The sequence below is a fragment of the Anas acuta genome, chromosome 15, assembly GCF_963932015.1.
Source record: "Anas acuta chromosome 15, bAnaAcu1.1, whole genome shotgun sequence".
NCBI classification, from domain to species: Eukaryota; Metazoa; Chordata; class Aves; order Anseriformes; family Anatidae; genus Anas; species Anas acuta.
The window spans coordinates 5,789,017-5,801,747 of NC_088993.1; the positions used below are offsets into that span (position 1 = coordinate 5,789,017).

The 12,731-nt window shown below is 64.3% G+C and overlaps 2 protein-coding genes and 1 non-coding gene across 4 annotated transcripts; 1 reads left to right on the plus strand and 2 right to left on the minus strand.

Moving 5' to 3' along the window:
- The first annotated feature begins 4,547 nt into the window (after positions 1 to 4,547).
- WFIKKN1 (WAP, follistatin/kazal, immunoglobulin, kunitz and netrin domain containing 1) lies at positions 4,548 to 8,138 on the plus strand. The gene is made up of 2 exons (XM_068698792.1): positions 4,548 to 5,596; positions 6,451 to 8,138. Exons 1-2 carry the CDS (start codon positions 5,360 to 5,362, stop codon positions 7,939 to 7,941), a joined length of 1,728 nt encoding a protein of 575 aa, XP_068554893.1. The 5' UTR covers positions 4,548 to 5,359; the 3' UTR covers positions 7,942 to 8,138.
- A 213-nt stretch (positions 8,139 to 8,351) lies between these two features.
- Positions 8,352 to 11,137, minus strand: METTL26 (methyltransferase like 26). Of its 2 annotated transcripts, XM_068698798.1 has the most exons (6): positions 10,897 to 11,134; positions 9,791 to 9,953; positions 9,582 to 9,641; positions 9,088 to 9,155; positions 8,780 to 8,858; positions 8,352 to 8,704 (listed from the first exon to the last, which is right to left on the minus strand). In XM_068698798.1, exons 1-6 carry the CDS (start codon positions 11,088 to 11,090, stop codon positions 8,657 to 8,659), a joined length of 612 nt encoding a protein of 203 aa, XP_068554899.1. In that variant the 5' UTR covers positions 11,091 to 11,134; the 3' UTR covers positions 8,352 to 8,656. The 2 variants fall into 2 exon arrangements, with proteins under 2 accessions (XP_068554899.1, XP_068554900.1); XM_068698799.1 differs by lacking the exon at positions 9,582 to 9,641 and having other exon boundaries at positions 10,897 to 11,137.
- A 258-nt stretch (positions 11,138 to 11,395) lies between these two features.
- TRNAG-CCC (transfer RNA glycine (anticodon CCC)) lies at positions 11,396 to 11,466 on the minus strand. The gene has a single exon. It is a non-coding gene; the product is annotated as a tRNA-Gly (tRNA).
- Between the last annotated feature and the right edge of the window lie 1,265 nt (positions 11,467 to 12,731).

Below are 12,731 nucleotides of genomic sequence, written 5' to 3' on the forward strand. Positions count from 1 at the left end.
TGGGGACAGGGGACTAGTGACCGTTTCCACCAGGATGTTAACCTGCTGTTGCCAAAAAGAAAAGAGGGGAAAGAAAAAAAAAAAAAAAAAGGCAGGAGTTGGCCGATTGGCAAGCTGAAGGAAGCACTCTGCTTGCCTTCTTCGTTTATTTATGTAAATAGTATACATATATATATATCACTTGTTTTTTAAGGTTTTTTTTAAGAAGCAGTCAGGGAAAATTTTATGCAGCCATGTAAATAAAAGCACGGGATTAACTTGACCAGTGTCAGCAAAAGGGGAAAAATGGAGGATTTTAAGATGAAAATACACAAATGCTTTAAGAGACTTCCAGTCGCTGCCAGGATTTATGCTGGGATTTTTAAATACTACATATGCAGAAGGAAAGAACGATTGGCGTGTTAACGTACCCCAAGCTGCTTTACTCTGATTGTTCCCTAAAACTTGAGTGCCGAAGGCAGGGTGGGATTTAGAATCGATTCGAGGGCAGAGCAGGGGCCTGGGGCTGGATTTTGTTTTCAGCGGGCAGGACAAAGAGGCAGCTCTGAGGTTTGAAGCCACCCAGGCGACCGACCGACGCCTCAATCAGGTGCACGTTAGAAGATGTGAGGAGATCAGGGGCTGAGGAGCAGCGGGGGGAAGCCCTGAGCCTAAAGCAGCAGGAAGGTGCCGACCTTGTCCTGTACTGGGAGCAGCGCAGCAGAGCCCTGCCTCCACCATGCGCTGCGTGCACCTCCTGGATCCTCGCATTGCCACCCCGTGAGACTGGCCCTGAATCCTGCCTTTTTTGCTTTGCTTTCCCAAAGATGCCCTGCCTGAGCTCGTGCTGCTGTGGCTCCTCCTGGATGAAAGCGGGCAGGGGCAGACGCAGCTCGTCCCGCTGGAGGTGAAGGAGCAGCAGTGGGGCTGCGGCTGGGGATGGACGCTGGGCGCCGTTTGCGCAGCAGGGCAGCAGTCACCGGCCCCCACGTCCCGCCGTGGTGAGCGTGCTGGGCTCGTGGCCACGGCAGGGATCAGGAAAACCGGCTGCTTTGTCCTGTGGGACTGCTCCTGGGTTTTAGAGGACGTGCAGGCTCGGTGGCGAGAGCCTGAGATACGCGCCTGGGGCAGGAGAAGATCTGTCAAACAAAGGCATGCGCATCCCTGGCGCAGTCCCTTGGCACTGTATTGGTTTGTGATGGAAATTCACCTGGAAACTGAAAACTCACGCCTAGACCTTACTGCAGCAGAAGAGCAGGGCCTGGCAGCGGTGCTGAGCTGTGCTGACGGGTCCCTGCAGCCAGCCAGGACGTGTGGATCGCGAGCACCATGGCAGAAAGTGAACTGCTCTTCGTCTCCGCGGAGGAGAGCGGCGGTGCAGTGCTGCCATCTTCCTCCTGTTGTCAGCAACTCCTTGGGGCCTCGGCGTGCTCCTCTCCTCTCCTCTCCTCCCGAAGCTCCCCGTCGCCTTGCACGGGCAGGATGAAGCCGCAGCAGTTTCTGCGAGGCTGACGACCCCCTTGGTGCAAGCAGCAGGCGGGCGGGCAGCCCCCTGCCCTGGGCGAGGAAGGAGCCTTCCCCCTCCCCGCTCCGCGGAACAAAACCCGGCGCTGGGGTGGGTTTCTTGGCTTGTCCCTGGTGTGCTTTATTGCCCAGCTCAAATGAGCGGGGAGAGAATTAAACCCCGGGCAGAGGGGGGGAGAAGAATCCTTTGTAGTGGTGATTTGGCTCAGGAGCAAAGCTGCAGCCGATTTCGGCACGGAGGCCGGGGGATTTCTGGAACCTGTCTGGGACGGCTGGCACCTGTTTCCCATCACTTAACACACAGCAGAAGACAATCGCTGGCTCAGCAGCCCGGCGGGCTGGGGATATACGGCCAACAGGTGATGCACCCCAGCCCTGCAGAAGGCAGCTCCTCCTGGAAAACATCTCCTGGGCAGCGCGGGGCCGGGCTGCAGGCGGCCTCTCGCCTCCGCAGCAGCCAGGCAGCGGCGCGCGAGGCGGAGAGGCACGAAGGTTTCCTTCACAAAGTCACAAAGCTGCTGCATGTGTAGAAAAACTCGACGTACCTCTGCTTGGTTTTGCTTTGAGACATGCGGCACCTCCTGCGCCTTTTGCCCAAAGCTGATTTTTTTTTTTATTTTTTATTTTTTCATCCTGTAAAGTTCAAGAGATCCCGTCTGGAGGGAGAACGAAAGATTCACCCGGAATGTTTGCTCAGCAACTTATTTTATTATTTTTTTTAATTTAAAAAGGAAAAGAGGTCCTTGCATCTGATGTCAACACTAGTCTTTAGCTGCTCTCCAACACTTGTACCATTCCTGAGGGTTGTGTTTTGGTTTTGTTTCTTGGACTGTCCTTTTATTTTTTTATTCCTTTGTACAGTCAATGTTGTTCAACTGATTATACATGGTTTTGTTTTATATAAATTAAAGCCTTTTTTGTTTTGAACTGCCAACCAGGAGGTGGAGGAGTTGTATCAGGGTTTTTTTGGGGGGTGTGGGAGGAGGCTGGGAAGAGCTGTAAAAGAAAAAGTGGTGGTTTTGCCCCAAACTGGGCAAAAGCAGGTGTGCTTGTGATGCTGGTGTGTGCCCCATCCAGCAACAGGAGCTGACACTGATCTCAGCTTCCCTTTGGGGAGGTGGGAATCTTAAACTCCTGACGCTGGTTCTGGTGTTTTGCCCTGCTCCATACACACAAAAGCTGAAATTGTTCTCATCAAAAGCTCGATTGTCACACCATGGCTGAGGTTGGGTGGCTTTAAGCAAGCGGAGCCCAGCCTGGCAGGGGCTGAGTGCTGGAGGAAGGCGCCGTCCCCGTGGTGCTCGTGGGTTTGTGCAGCCGCCCCATGGCCCTGGGAGCTGGGAGCTGGAGTCCAGAGCCAGCAGCTTGCTGCGGGGCTGGAAGGAAACTTCTCCTCGCCCCATCCTCTTCTGCTCCCAGCCCACCTCCCCGTGACCTCCCTCTTCCCCTGCCTGCTCACTTCCCGAGGATCAGATTTTCCACTTCGTACCAGACCGGCCACGCTTGTTTTAACAGCTTAAGTAATTATTGCTGGGGCTGGGAGGGGGCAAGGGGGGAAATCAGATAGCGTCTGCAGCCTGGAAAACCCTGAACTAAGGTAAAAGCTTGGCCGGGGAAGAGTCACGGAGCCCTTTTTGTTCTCCGGGTGGCTTCTGGCAGCGACTGCGCCTCATCAGCACGGTCTGGCCGAGGGCTGTGGGTGGCTTCAGGTGGGGGAAGCGCCAGCAGGAGCCAGCTCTGCGGGGGGAGCAGGGCAAGGAGATGCCATACACAGCATGCTGTGGCTCTGGCTGGTCCCGTTGTGCCCCCCGGGTTGTTCCTTGGGGCTGTGGGGTCGAGGCAGTGCCCCCCTGCCCCTATCCAGGCTGCTCGGTGCTGGGGTGCGGTGGCCGCGCTGCTGGAGCAGGAGCTGTCGCCCTCACTAGGGCTCAGGGCTGCTGAGCAAAAGCCACCATCGGTGTCTGTGACCTTGGAAATGACCCCCAAAAATCCCCGCTCTGGTGCACGATGCCTGTCTGAGCAGTGGCTGGGGCTGGGAGCAGAGCTGGGCACGGTGATACAGCCATGGGAACAGCAGATGAAGTCCCAATTCCTGAAAACCTTTAGATGATGAGGGTTTCTAGCATGCTTGTTCTGGGGGGCAGGAGGATTGCCTCGTCGACCCCGTCCTGAAGCAGCAGCAGCACCACCGGGGGAGGTGAGGGCTTGGAGGTGCCCGTCCCGTCCCCAGGGTCCCCAGGTGGCGATGCCCCCGTGGCTGCACCTTGGCTGGAGCGAGGGGGGATTTGGGGCTGGGGGCGTGTGGGGTCTCTGCACAGAGCCCTGTGGCTGTGTATGGGGGGTGCAGGGGGCTCCAGGCTGCTGTGCTGCCCCTCGGGCTGCTCGGATGCAATTCTCCGTTTGCAAAATCTCTCGCCAGCCTCCCCGCTGGTGTCCCAGGGTGGCACAACCCCCCCTGCACACCCCAAACCAACTCAGCCAAGGGGTTGTCTGCACCTGGAGGATGGGATGATGCCCAGGGGACAGCCTGGACCTGGTGTTGATTTGCCCGTTTTGCCACCCCTCAGCACTACGATGGGCTGGGGGTTAAAAAAAAGGCTAAGGAGGGAGCGCACCCAGCTCTGCCTGCGCCTGGCGGGGGTTTGGTGCTCATCCAGCTCCCAGGTCAAAGCTCGGGTCGCGGCTTCTGCCAGTGCTGCAGGAGTTAATGCTCCCCAGGCCGCTCCGAGACCCTTCCTGCCGCAGGTCAGTCTCCAGCAGGGATTAAGGGAATCTGGCTGGGAGCAAGGGCCGGCTCCTGCCAGCTTAGGGCCGGCTCCGGGAGGTGCTGTGCAAGGCAGCAGTGGGGTTGCAGCCCCGGCGCAGGGTCCGGCCGGGGTCTGGCACGGCCAGGAGCTGCCTCCCCGGAGCAGAAAAATACGGAGCGTAAAAACCCAGCTGCACATCATCACCGGCTGCTGCTGGAGCGGGGAGGGAGGGAGGGCCGGCTACAAACCTGGGGGTTTACGGGGGGCTGGGGGAGCCCGCAGGTGCCCAGAGGAGAAGGCAGACGTGGGGTGGGGGTCCCAGAGCAGCCCCCAGCATGGCCCTGCAGCCCCCCAGCCCCACTGCCCGGCCGCTGTAGCCCGGATCTGCGGCCGGCGGTGCCGTGGGGCTGGGGGCTGCGGCTGCTTCCCCGCCAGCAGACCCGGGGTGGCCGAGCCGCGGCGGGCAGACAACAGGCTCTGGCTGTTTTCTCATCCTGCAGGAATTCGGCTCCATGGGCCGGGCATTTTTTTCCCCTCCTTTCACTCTCTCTCTTTGGAGACTTTCCGCATTCTGCCTTTGATCTCCCCCCTGTGTTTGCCCAGTCGATCGGCTCAGACGGGGTTAGAGGCTGAGGTCAGCGCCTTTTCCATTCCAAACACCCAGAAACATCAGTGAGAAGGGAGGGGATTCAGATTACAACCTTCCCGTCCTCCCCTTCCACCCCTGCCCCACACGCAGGCTGCACCCCAGCCCCACTGCCTGCTCCTGGCCGTGCTGGGAGCCTGGCCCTGCCGCCACCGCCACGGCTTTGGGGTGCCAGGCATGGAGTGAGCCCCCCGGCAGCACGGGGACACCACCGAGGCTGAGCCACCACCGCACGATGCTGTCCCCATCACCCTGAGGGCTCAGCGATGGACGGAGGTGCCGGGCAGCATCCCCGCAGAGCCAGCACGCTGCAGGCGCGCTAAACCACAGCGGTTTGGACCTCATCTCCTCCTCCTCTTTGTCCTCCCTGCCTCCTTTTTGATTTTTTTGGGGGATTTTTTTTTTTTCCCTTCCATCCAATGTGATTTGTGCCGAGCCTCGCGGCAGGGCACAGGGCAGCCAGATGCCTCGCCGGAGTTTTGGCCGCCCGGGACCCCGGGTGCACGCAGGCAGGCGGCAGCTCGGCGGGGCTGAGCCGATGCTTGCGGTGCTGCTCCTGCCCTTGCTGGCCGCCGCCGCCGCCGGGCTGAGCCTGCAGCCGGCCAGGATGCGGCACCTGGGGGTCTGCCCCAACCAGCTGAACCCCAACCTCTGGGTGGACGCGCAGAGCACCTGCGAGCGGGAGTGCCAGGCCGACCAGGTGAGCGGGGGGCTGCGTGGGGGCTGCGGGCACGGATGGGATGGGTTCGGGTGCTGCTGGGGCTGCACGCAGCTGCTTGGAAAAAACCCATGTGGTTTTGTGGGGCTGGGGTGTCCCCAGGGGGTGCTGGTTCCCAGTGTGTCAGGATGGCTGGTCCCAGTGCCGGGGGCTGCAGCCGGTGCCCCGCGTGCTCAGCCCCTCTGCAACTTCACCCTGCCCTGCACGAGCGGTGCCCTGGGGCTGTTCCCAAACCCTGCAGCAGGCAAAGCTACGGCTCATTGCCCCACCGTGTCCCCCCCAGCCACTCTCCATGTCCAAGACCTCCCCCCTGCCCCATACACCCCCAGGATGTCCCCAGCTGGTTGTGGGACCACCGCTGAGATGAGGGGTGTGGGTGCAGTGGGACTGCTCCCCCCACCAAGCCCCTCAGCTCTCCCAGTGCTGCCCATCCCAGGGGACTGACCACGCTGCAGTCCATCACTGCAATGAGTTTTGCCTCCCCTCAGCCAGCCGAAGCTCGCAGGCTCCCCGACCCACAGAGAGTGGGGTATGGGGGGGGGACAGCACCGGGTCCCCTCTCAGTGCACCCACAGTGGCAGGGCCTCACCGGGTGACCGGGGGGGCCTGGCATCGCTGTGCAGGGGGGGCTGTCTGTGCCTCACCCCCACCATCCTGGGGGGCTGAGTTCAACCCGGGTCCGGGCACAGCTGTGCAGGGAAGGTCCAGCTCAGACCCAACACCCAGAGGAGCCCAGGAACGATGGAGGCTCTCCAGCAGTGGGAGCATCCCCACAGTGGTGGCACGGCGCTGACCCCTCTCTCCCCTCCTTTCCCTTCCCTTCCCCTCCCGGCCAGGACTGCGAGGGCTTCGAGAAGTGCTGCACCAACGTCTGCGGGCTGCGCAGCTGCGTGGCCGCCCGCTTCGCCGACGGCAGCCTGCCGGCAATGGAGCTGGGCCGCGGGCCCTCGTGCGAGAGCTTCGTGTGCGCGCAGCAGGGCTCCGACTGCGACATCTGGGACGGGCAGCCCGTCTGCAAGTGCAAGGACCGCTGCGAGAAGGAGCCCAACTTCACCTGCGCCTCCGACGGCCTCACCTACTACAACAAGTGCTACATGGACGCTGAGGCGTGCCTGCGCGGCACGCGCCTCACCACCGTGCCCTGCAAGTACATCTTCACCTGGCCCGACACCAGCCCCGTGCCGCGGGAGACGACGGCGCGGCCCACGCCGGGCGCTGGCCCCGAGGTGCCGGTGCCCCCCGCCCTCTACAGCAACCCCTTCCACCAGGCCGTGCGCGCCGGCGGCACCGTCAGCTTCCGCTGCGACGTGAGCGGCCGCCCGCGGCCCGACATCACCTGGGAGAAGCAGAGCGACCGGGCCGAGAACTTCATCATGCGGCCCGACCAGATGTACGGCAACGTGGTGGTCACCAACATCGGGCAGCTGGTCATCTACAACGCCCGCCAGGAGGACGCCGGCATCTACACCTGCACGGCCAGGAACGCCGCCGGGCTGCTGCGCGCCGACTTCCCGCTCTCGGTGCTCAAGAGGGAGCCCGGGGGGGCCCCGCGGGCCAGCAGCCCCCAGCCCTTCCCCAGCGCCGAGTGCCTGAAGGAGCCCGACCGGCGCCGCTGCGAGGCCCTGGAGGTGCGCTGGCACTTCGACGCCAAGCAGGGCTCCTGCCTCACCTTCCGCTACGGCGGCTGCGGCGCCAACAGGAACCACTTCGAGACGTACGAGGAGTGCCGCGCCGCCTGCCTGGGCAGCGCCCGGCCCACCTGCCTGCTGCCCATGGTGCAGGGCCCCTGCCAGAACTGGGAGCCCCGCTGGGCCTACAACCACCTGCTGAAGCAGTGCCACTCCTTCGTCTACGGCGGCTGCGAGGGCAACAACAACAACTTCGACAGCAAGGAGACCTGCGAGGACGTCTGCCCCTTCCCCAAGAGCCTGCAGTGCAAGGCCTGCCGCCTCAAGAGCAAGATGGTGCTGAGCCTCTGCCGCAGCGACTTCGCCATCGTGGGGCGGCTGATGGAGATCGTCGAGGACCAGGACTCGGGCATCGCCCGCTTCGCCCTCGAGGACGTCCTGAAGGATGAGAAGATGGGCCTCAAGTTCTTCAACATCAAGTACCTGGAGGTGACCTTGACCGACATGGACTGGAGCTGCCCCTGCCCCAACATGACGGCCGAGGACGGGCCGCTCATCATCATGGGCGAGGTGCACGACGGCATGGCCACGCTGGACCCCAGCAGCTACGTCCGGGCAGCCAACGACAAGCGGGTGAAGAAGATCTACGAGCTGATGGAAAAGAAAACCTGCGACCTCCTCAACCGCTTCCAGGACTAGGGGCGAGCCGGGATGCGCAGACGCGGGGGCTGCGGGGCTGCAGACCCCTGCTGGGGGGGGACAGCATGCCCAAGCCCGCATTTATTTAGCAGTTATCACCATTTTGTAGTTCCCTCCCCTGTAATTTATCTGTCCGCATGCCCTCCCCATGTACCCCCAGCCTGGGCAGCAGCAATAAAGGACTGGGCTGGGTTGCAGAGGGGTCTGCCCGGCCCCCCACCCACGACAACCTTCCCGCAGCACCGAAGCCTGGGGTGCAGCGTGATGCCCTCGAGCGGCTGCGCGCTGCAGGGCTCTGGGCAGGGGCTGGTGCCCCACAGCCTCAGTGCTGGGGGGCGGTGATGGAGGGAGAGCCCCCACCCCAAATGTGTCTCTGGAACAGGGACAGTGCGTGGCGGCTGGGCTGGAGCTCTTGGGAAGCTGCTGGTGGGGCGCAGCCCCCCCAGACTTTATTGGGGGCAGCAGCGTGGTCCCATGTGGGGAATGGGGTCCCACAGCTCGGCACGGTGCCTGCCCGGAGACATGGAAACCAGCACCGGGAGAGAGCTGCCCCCTGCGCCCCCTCCCAGATTGTGCCACCCAGGGAGTCCCACAGAGGAGCCAGAGGAGATGGAGCCGAGACCTCTGGCCAGGGCAAGCCGTGGCACTGCGCCCTCGTTGCCGTGCCCAGCCCCTTGCGAAGCCGTGCTGGGAGGTGCCCGCAGGGCGCAGCGGGTTACAGCTTGCGGAAGATGAGGCTCTTGTTGTTGGCCGGCATGTCCACCTGCAAGCACAGAGCTGGGGTCAGGGGGGGGCCACCATCACGGGGACCGTCCCCCCCCAGGGACTCAGCACCTACCATCCTCTCCAGGCGCATCCCGTTGGCCTCAGCCAGCTGCCGCAGCAGCGCCGTGTCCCGAAGGCCCCAGGCGGGGTTGCTGCCGGGAGGGGAGGCACCGGTGAGCCAGGCGGACGGGCAGGCAGACACCTCACCCCCAAAATGACCCCAACTCCCAGGGGTGCCCCGAGGAGCCCCTGCTTTAGGTCTTTTCCCGAGGGATCCCACTCGGAGGGTGGGCACGCGGTAGGCAGTGCCAGCAGGGTGGGCAGCGGGGGCAGCCCCAGGCAGGCTGCTCGGACCCCCAGCCCCTGGCTTCCCCCTCCTACCTCTGCCTCAGGCTGCGGTCAAATTCCACGTTGCTCTGGGGACTGATCTGGCCATCCACAGCGTACGGCTGCCGGGACACAAAGCCGGAGCTGTGGGCTCGAGCCACGGCTCCCTGCTGGAACCCCCAGTCCCTGTCCCTGTCCCGCAGAGGCCAAGCAAGAAGGGACACGGCCCTGGAAGGAGCCACAGATGTTGTCACCCACCGCAGGGCTCCCAGCCTCTGCTCTGCTCCTCTGCAGAGTGTTTTGGGGTGACGCAGGAGCGCTTACACCCAGCAGACAGCACCCCTGCAGTGCTGGGGGCGAATGGCCAAAGCAGCCCCACCCCGAGCTCACAGCGCTCCCCAGAAGATCGATCCCCCCTTAACTTGAGCCCCCCTTTTCCCAGCCCAGGGAATCCCCCCCCTCTGCCCCCCAGCAGGAGCTCCGGCATCCCCAGGGCCACCCCTCACCCCATTGCCGTGCCCCCACCCGGCCCTTGGAGCAGCACCCACCCCGTAGGTGAAGAGCACTCCTCCGGGCTTCAGCAGCACCCCGGCCCCCTTGAACAGCCCCTGGGGAAAGAAAGAAGCAGGAGCTGGGTCAGGGACACCCCCCCGAAGCTGATTTCCCAACCCCGGGCACTGCAGCCTTCACCCCGAGCCCCCCAATAAATACAGGGAGCTGCAGCCGAGCCCCCCACGCCCCCAGGGGCACCGCTCACCTCCGTGCAGCGCAGCTCCGAGATGTGCATCATGTTGATGCTGACGACGAGGTCGAGGGTGGCGGGCTGGCTGCCCCCCCAGGTCTCCCAGCCCTGCGAGACGTCCAGGTAGATGGGCGGCAGCATGTTGGGCACCTGCATGGCCTCTGCGTAGGCAGCGATGCTGCGGGCACGACCCCCCCGTCAGCCCCAGCGCCGCCCCCCACCAGCACCCGAAGCCCACCCGCCCCGTGGGGCTCCCAGGTGGAGTCTCTGATGTCTCGTAATAAGGCTGTGCCCGCATCCCAGCAGAGGAGGGGGGCACGAGCTTGGCTCTGGTGCTTCAGGGGCCGCGGGATGAGGGGGCACTGCATGAGCCTTGCCTCCGCTCACATCCAGGGAGCTGCTTTAAGAACACACCGAAAAATCCCAGAGAAACCCTCTAGACACCGCTCCCGGGTCCCAGCACTGCCTCTTCCAGCCCCATCCCCGAAGGGCTCAGGGCAAGCAGCACAACCCCTCCACCCTGGCTCTGAAAATCAGCCTGGACGTGGCCAGAGAAGGGCTGGGAGTGCCCCACGGAGGTCTGGCCCTGCGCTGAACCTCTGCCCCCGCCTGGGGGGTATTTTTAACCAGGGCAGCGAGTGCTCGGGGCTGCTCCCGACGAGGGGACAGGGTGGAAGGACGCGGGCTGAGCCCCCCGGCCCCGGCGGCTATTTCTGCCCCTCTGCAGGGAGTGATTTGCTGCTGGGGAATTCCTCTCCTTTTAAGAGCCCGCGTTTATTTTGGTTTCCTCGCTGGAAAACCGAGCCCGTGCGGCGCTGCAATGCCTGGAATGGGCATCTGGGCAGCCCCGCAGCGCGAACAACCGGGGGCTGGCGGCTCCGTCGGGGGGCTTGTGGCTCTGTGGGGGGGCTGGTGGCTCCTCGGGGGGCTGGCGGCTCCGTCGGGGTTCCCGGCGGTGCCGGTGGGCAGTGGGGCGCGCATCCCCTCGGCGTCGCATGGCCCCCCCCGGGAGCCACCCAAAAGCAAACGCTGCCAGCCGGAGACCCCCGGGGGGGTTCAGCCCCAGCTCGGTTCCCCCCCGGGAAGCCCGGAGCCGCCGTCCCCAGCCCCTCTCCTCTCACCTGCGCAGCGCCCGCGGCTCCACGTCGGAGGGCAGCCAGCGGGCGTGCGGCAGCGCCCGGGCGCAGTGCGCGGCGTGCAGCCCCGAGCCCGCCCCCACCTCCAGCACCCGCACGGGGCCCGGCCCCCCCGCGTAGTCCCGCAGCACCGCCAGGATCGGGCCCTTGTTGCGCTCCGCAGCCGCCGGAGCCAGCATGGTTGGACGGGGCGGGCTGGGGGTGGCACGGCTCGGGGAGGCACGCTGGGGAGTGTAGTCGCAGGGCACGGGACTACAGCTCCCAGCCCGCCCCGCTGCTGCCACCCTCCTTCCTCCTCCACCCCCCCAAAAAAAAAATAAAAAAAATAAAAAAATAAAATAAATAAAAAAATAAACGACAGCCGCCCTCGCCGCCGTCCCGGCCCCGGGACGTGGCAAAAAAAAGGCCGAGGTTTTACGTTAAAAGGTGAAAAGGGAATTTCGTCGAGATTTAAGAAAAATAAAAGATAAGAAAAAAAAAATCCTGCGCCGCCCGGGAATCGAACCCGGGTCGCAAGAATGGGAATCTTGCATGATACCACTACACCAGCGGCGCCGCTGGTTACAAAACCCAGCCCGGTCCTATTAGAGTCTATCCCAGCCATGTTTCCCCCCCTGCAGTGACCCCCGACGGCCCCCAACGACCCCCGACGGCCGCGGTGCCCCCGCCGAAGCCCGGGGTGCTGCGGGGCTCAGGATCTGTGCGTGGCGAAGCGTGGGGAGGGCACATGCACACAGGGTGTCCTCGGCCATCTGCTGCTGTCTCGGGTGGGGAAACTGAGGCACGACCCCCCCTGGGCAGCAGGATGGGAACACCGAGGTCCCCCGGGCTGCAGGGTCACAGTCACGTTAACCAGGGCCTGCTGTGTGAGGTATCCTGGAGGGGTTGGGGGAGCTCTGGGGGGCCACCCAGGGGTGCCCAGCACCCTGCAGGATCCGGCCCTGCTCATCCCCACTGCACGAGTGGCACGGGAGGGCTGTGCAGACCCCAGAGCAACCCCACCACCCCAAGTGTTGTCCCACAGCCTCTCCCCAAAGCCCCCAGCACTGCCCAGGGCAGGTGACACCACCCAGACATGGGGCCACCCCCAGCCCCACGCCTCCCCCCATGCGTTCTGGCCTGCAGACCTCGTGCACCTTCCCTGTCCAAAGGTCACCTCGGCACGGGGACGGGGCCGCAGCCACCCAGCCCCTTGTCCTGTGCTGTGGGGTGGCCCCATGGGGTGCAGCTTTGGGGGGCACACTGCTCCTGCTCACACAGCTCAGGGACCTCTGGGCTCAGTGGGTGGCAGCACCCAGGGGTGTCCCCGAGCCCTGTGCAGATTTGGGGACACAGAGTGCCAGGAGCGAGGTGCTGCCCCCACCCAGACCCAGCCCCCCTCACTGTCCCCAAATGCAGAGGGACAGGGGGTGGTGGCACCTCTGCGGCCCAGGACACGCGGTGCCAGCCGCAGCGCTCGGCCGTGCCCTGGCACCTCGCGCTGTCCCCTGCGTGTCCCCTGCACGTCTCAGCCGCTGCTCCTCCTTGTCCCCATGTGTCCTCCCAGGGGTCCCGCGCGTGTCCCCCGGGTGTCCCCCGGGTGTCGCACGAGTGACTCCTTGCGCCCTCCCCGCCCCTGCGCTCCACGTGCGCCCTGCGCCCTCCACGTGCCCGGGGCCCCCCCGGCCCCCACGCGCCCCACGCGCGCCCCCCTCCCCGCTCCCCGCGTGGGGGACACCTCGCAGCTCCCCACCCCCACCCCCCCGAGCCCCGAGCTCCCACGGCCACCCCCCAACCCCCCCCCCACGGCCCCGCGCTCTGCGAACCGCCCCCTTGGAGGG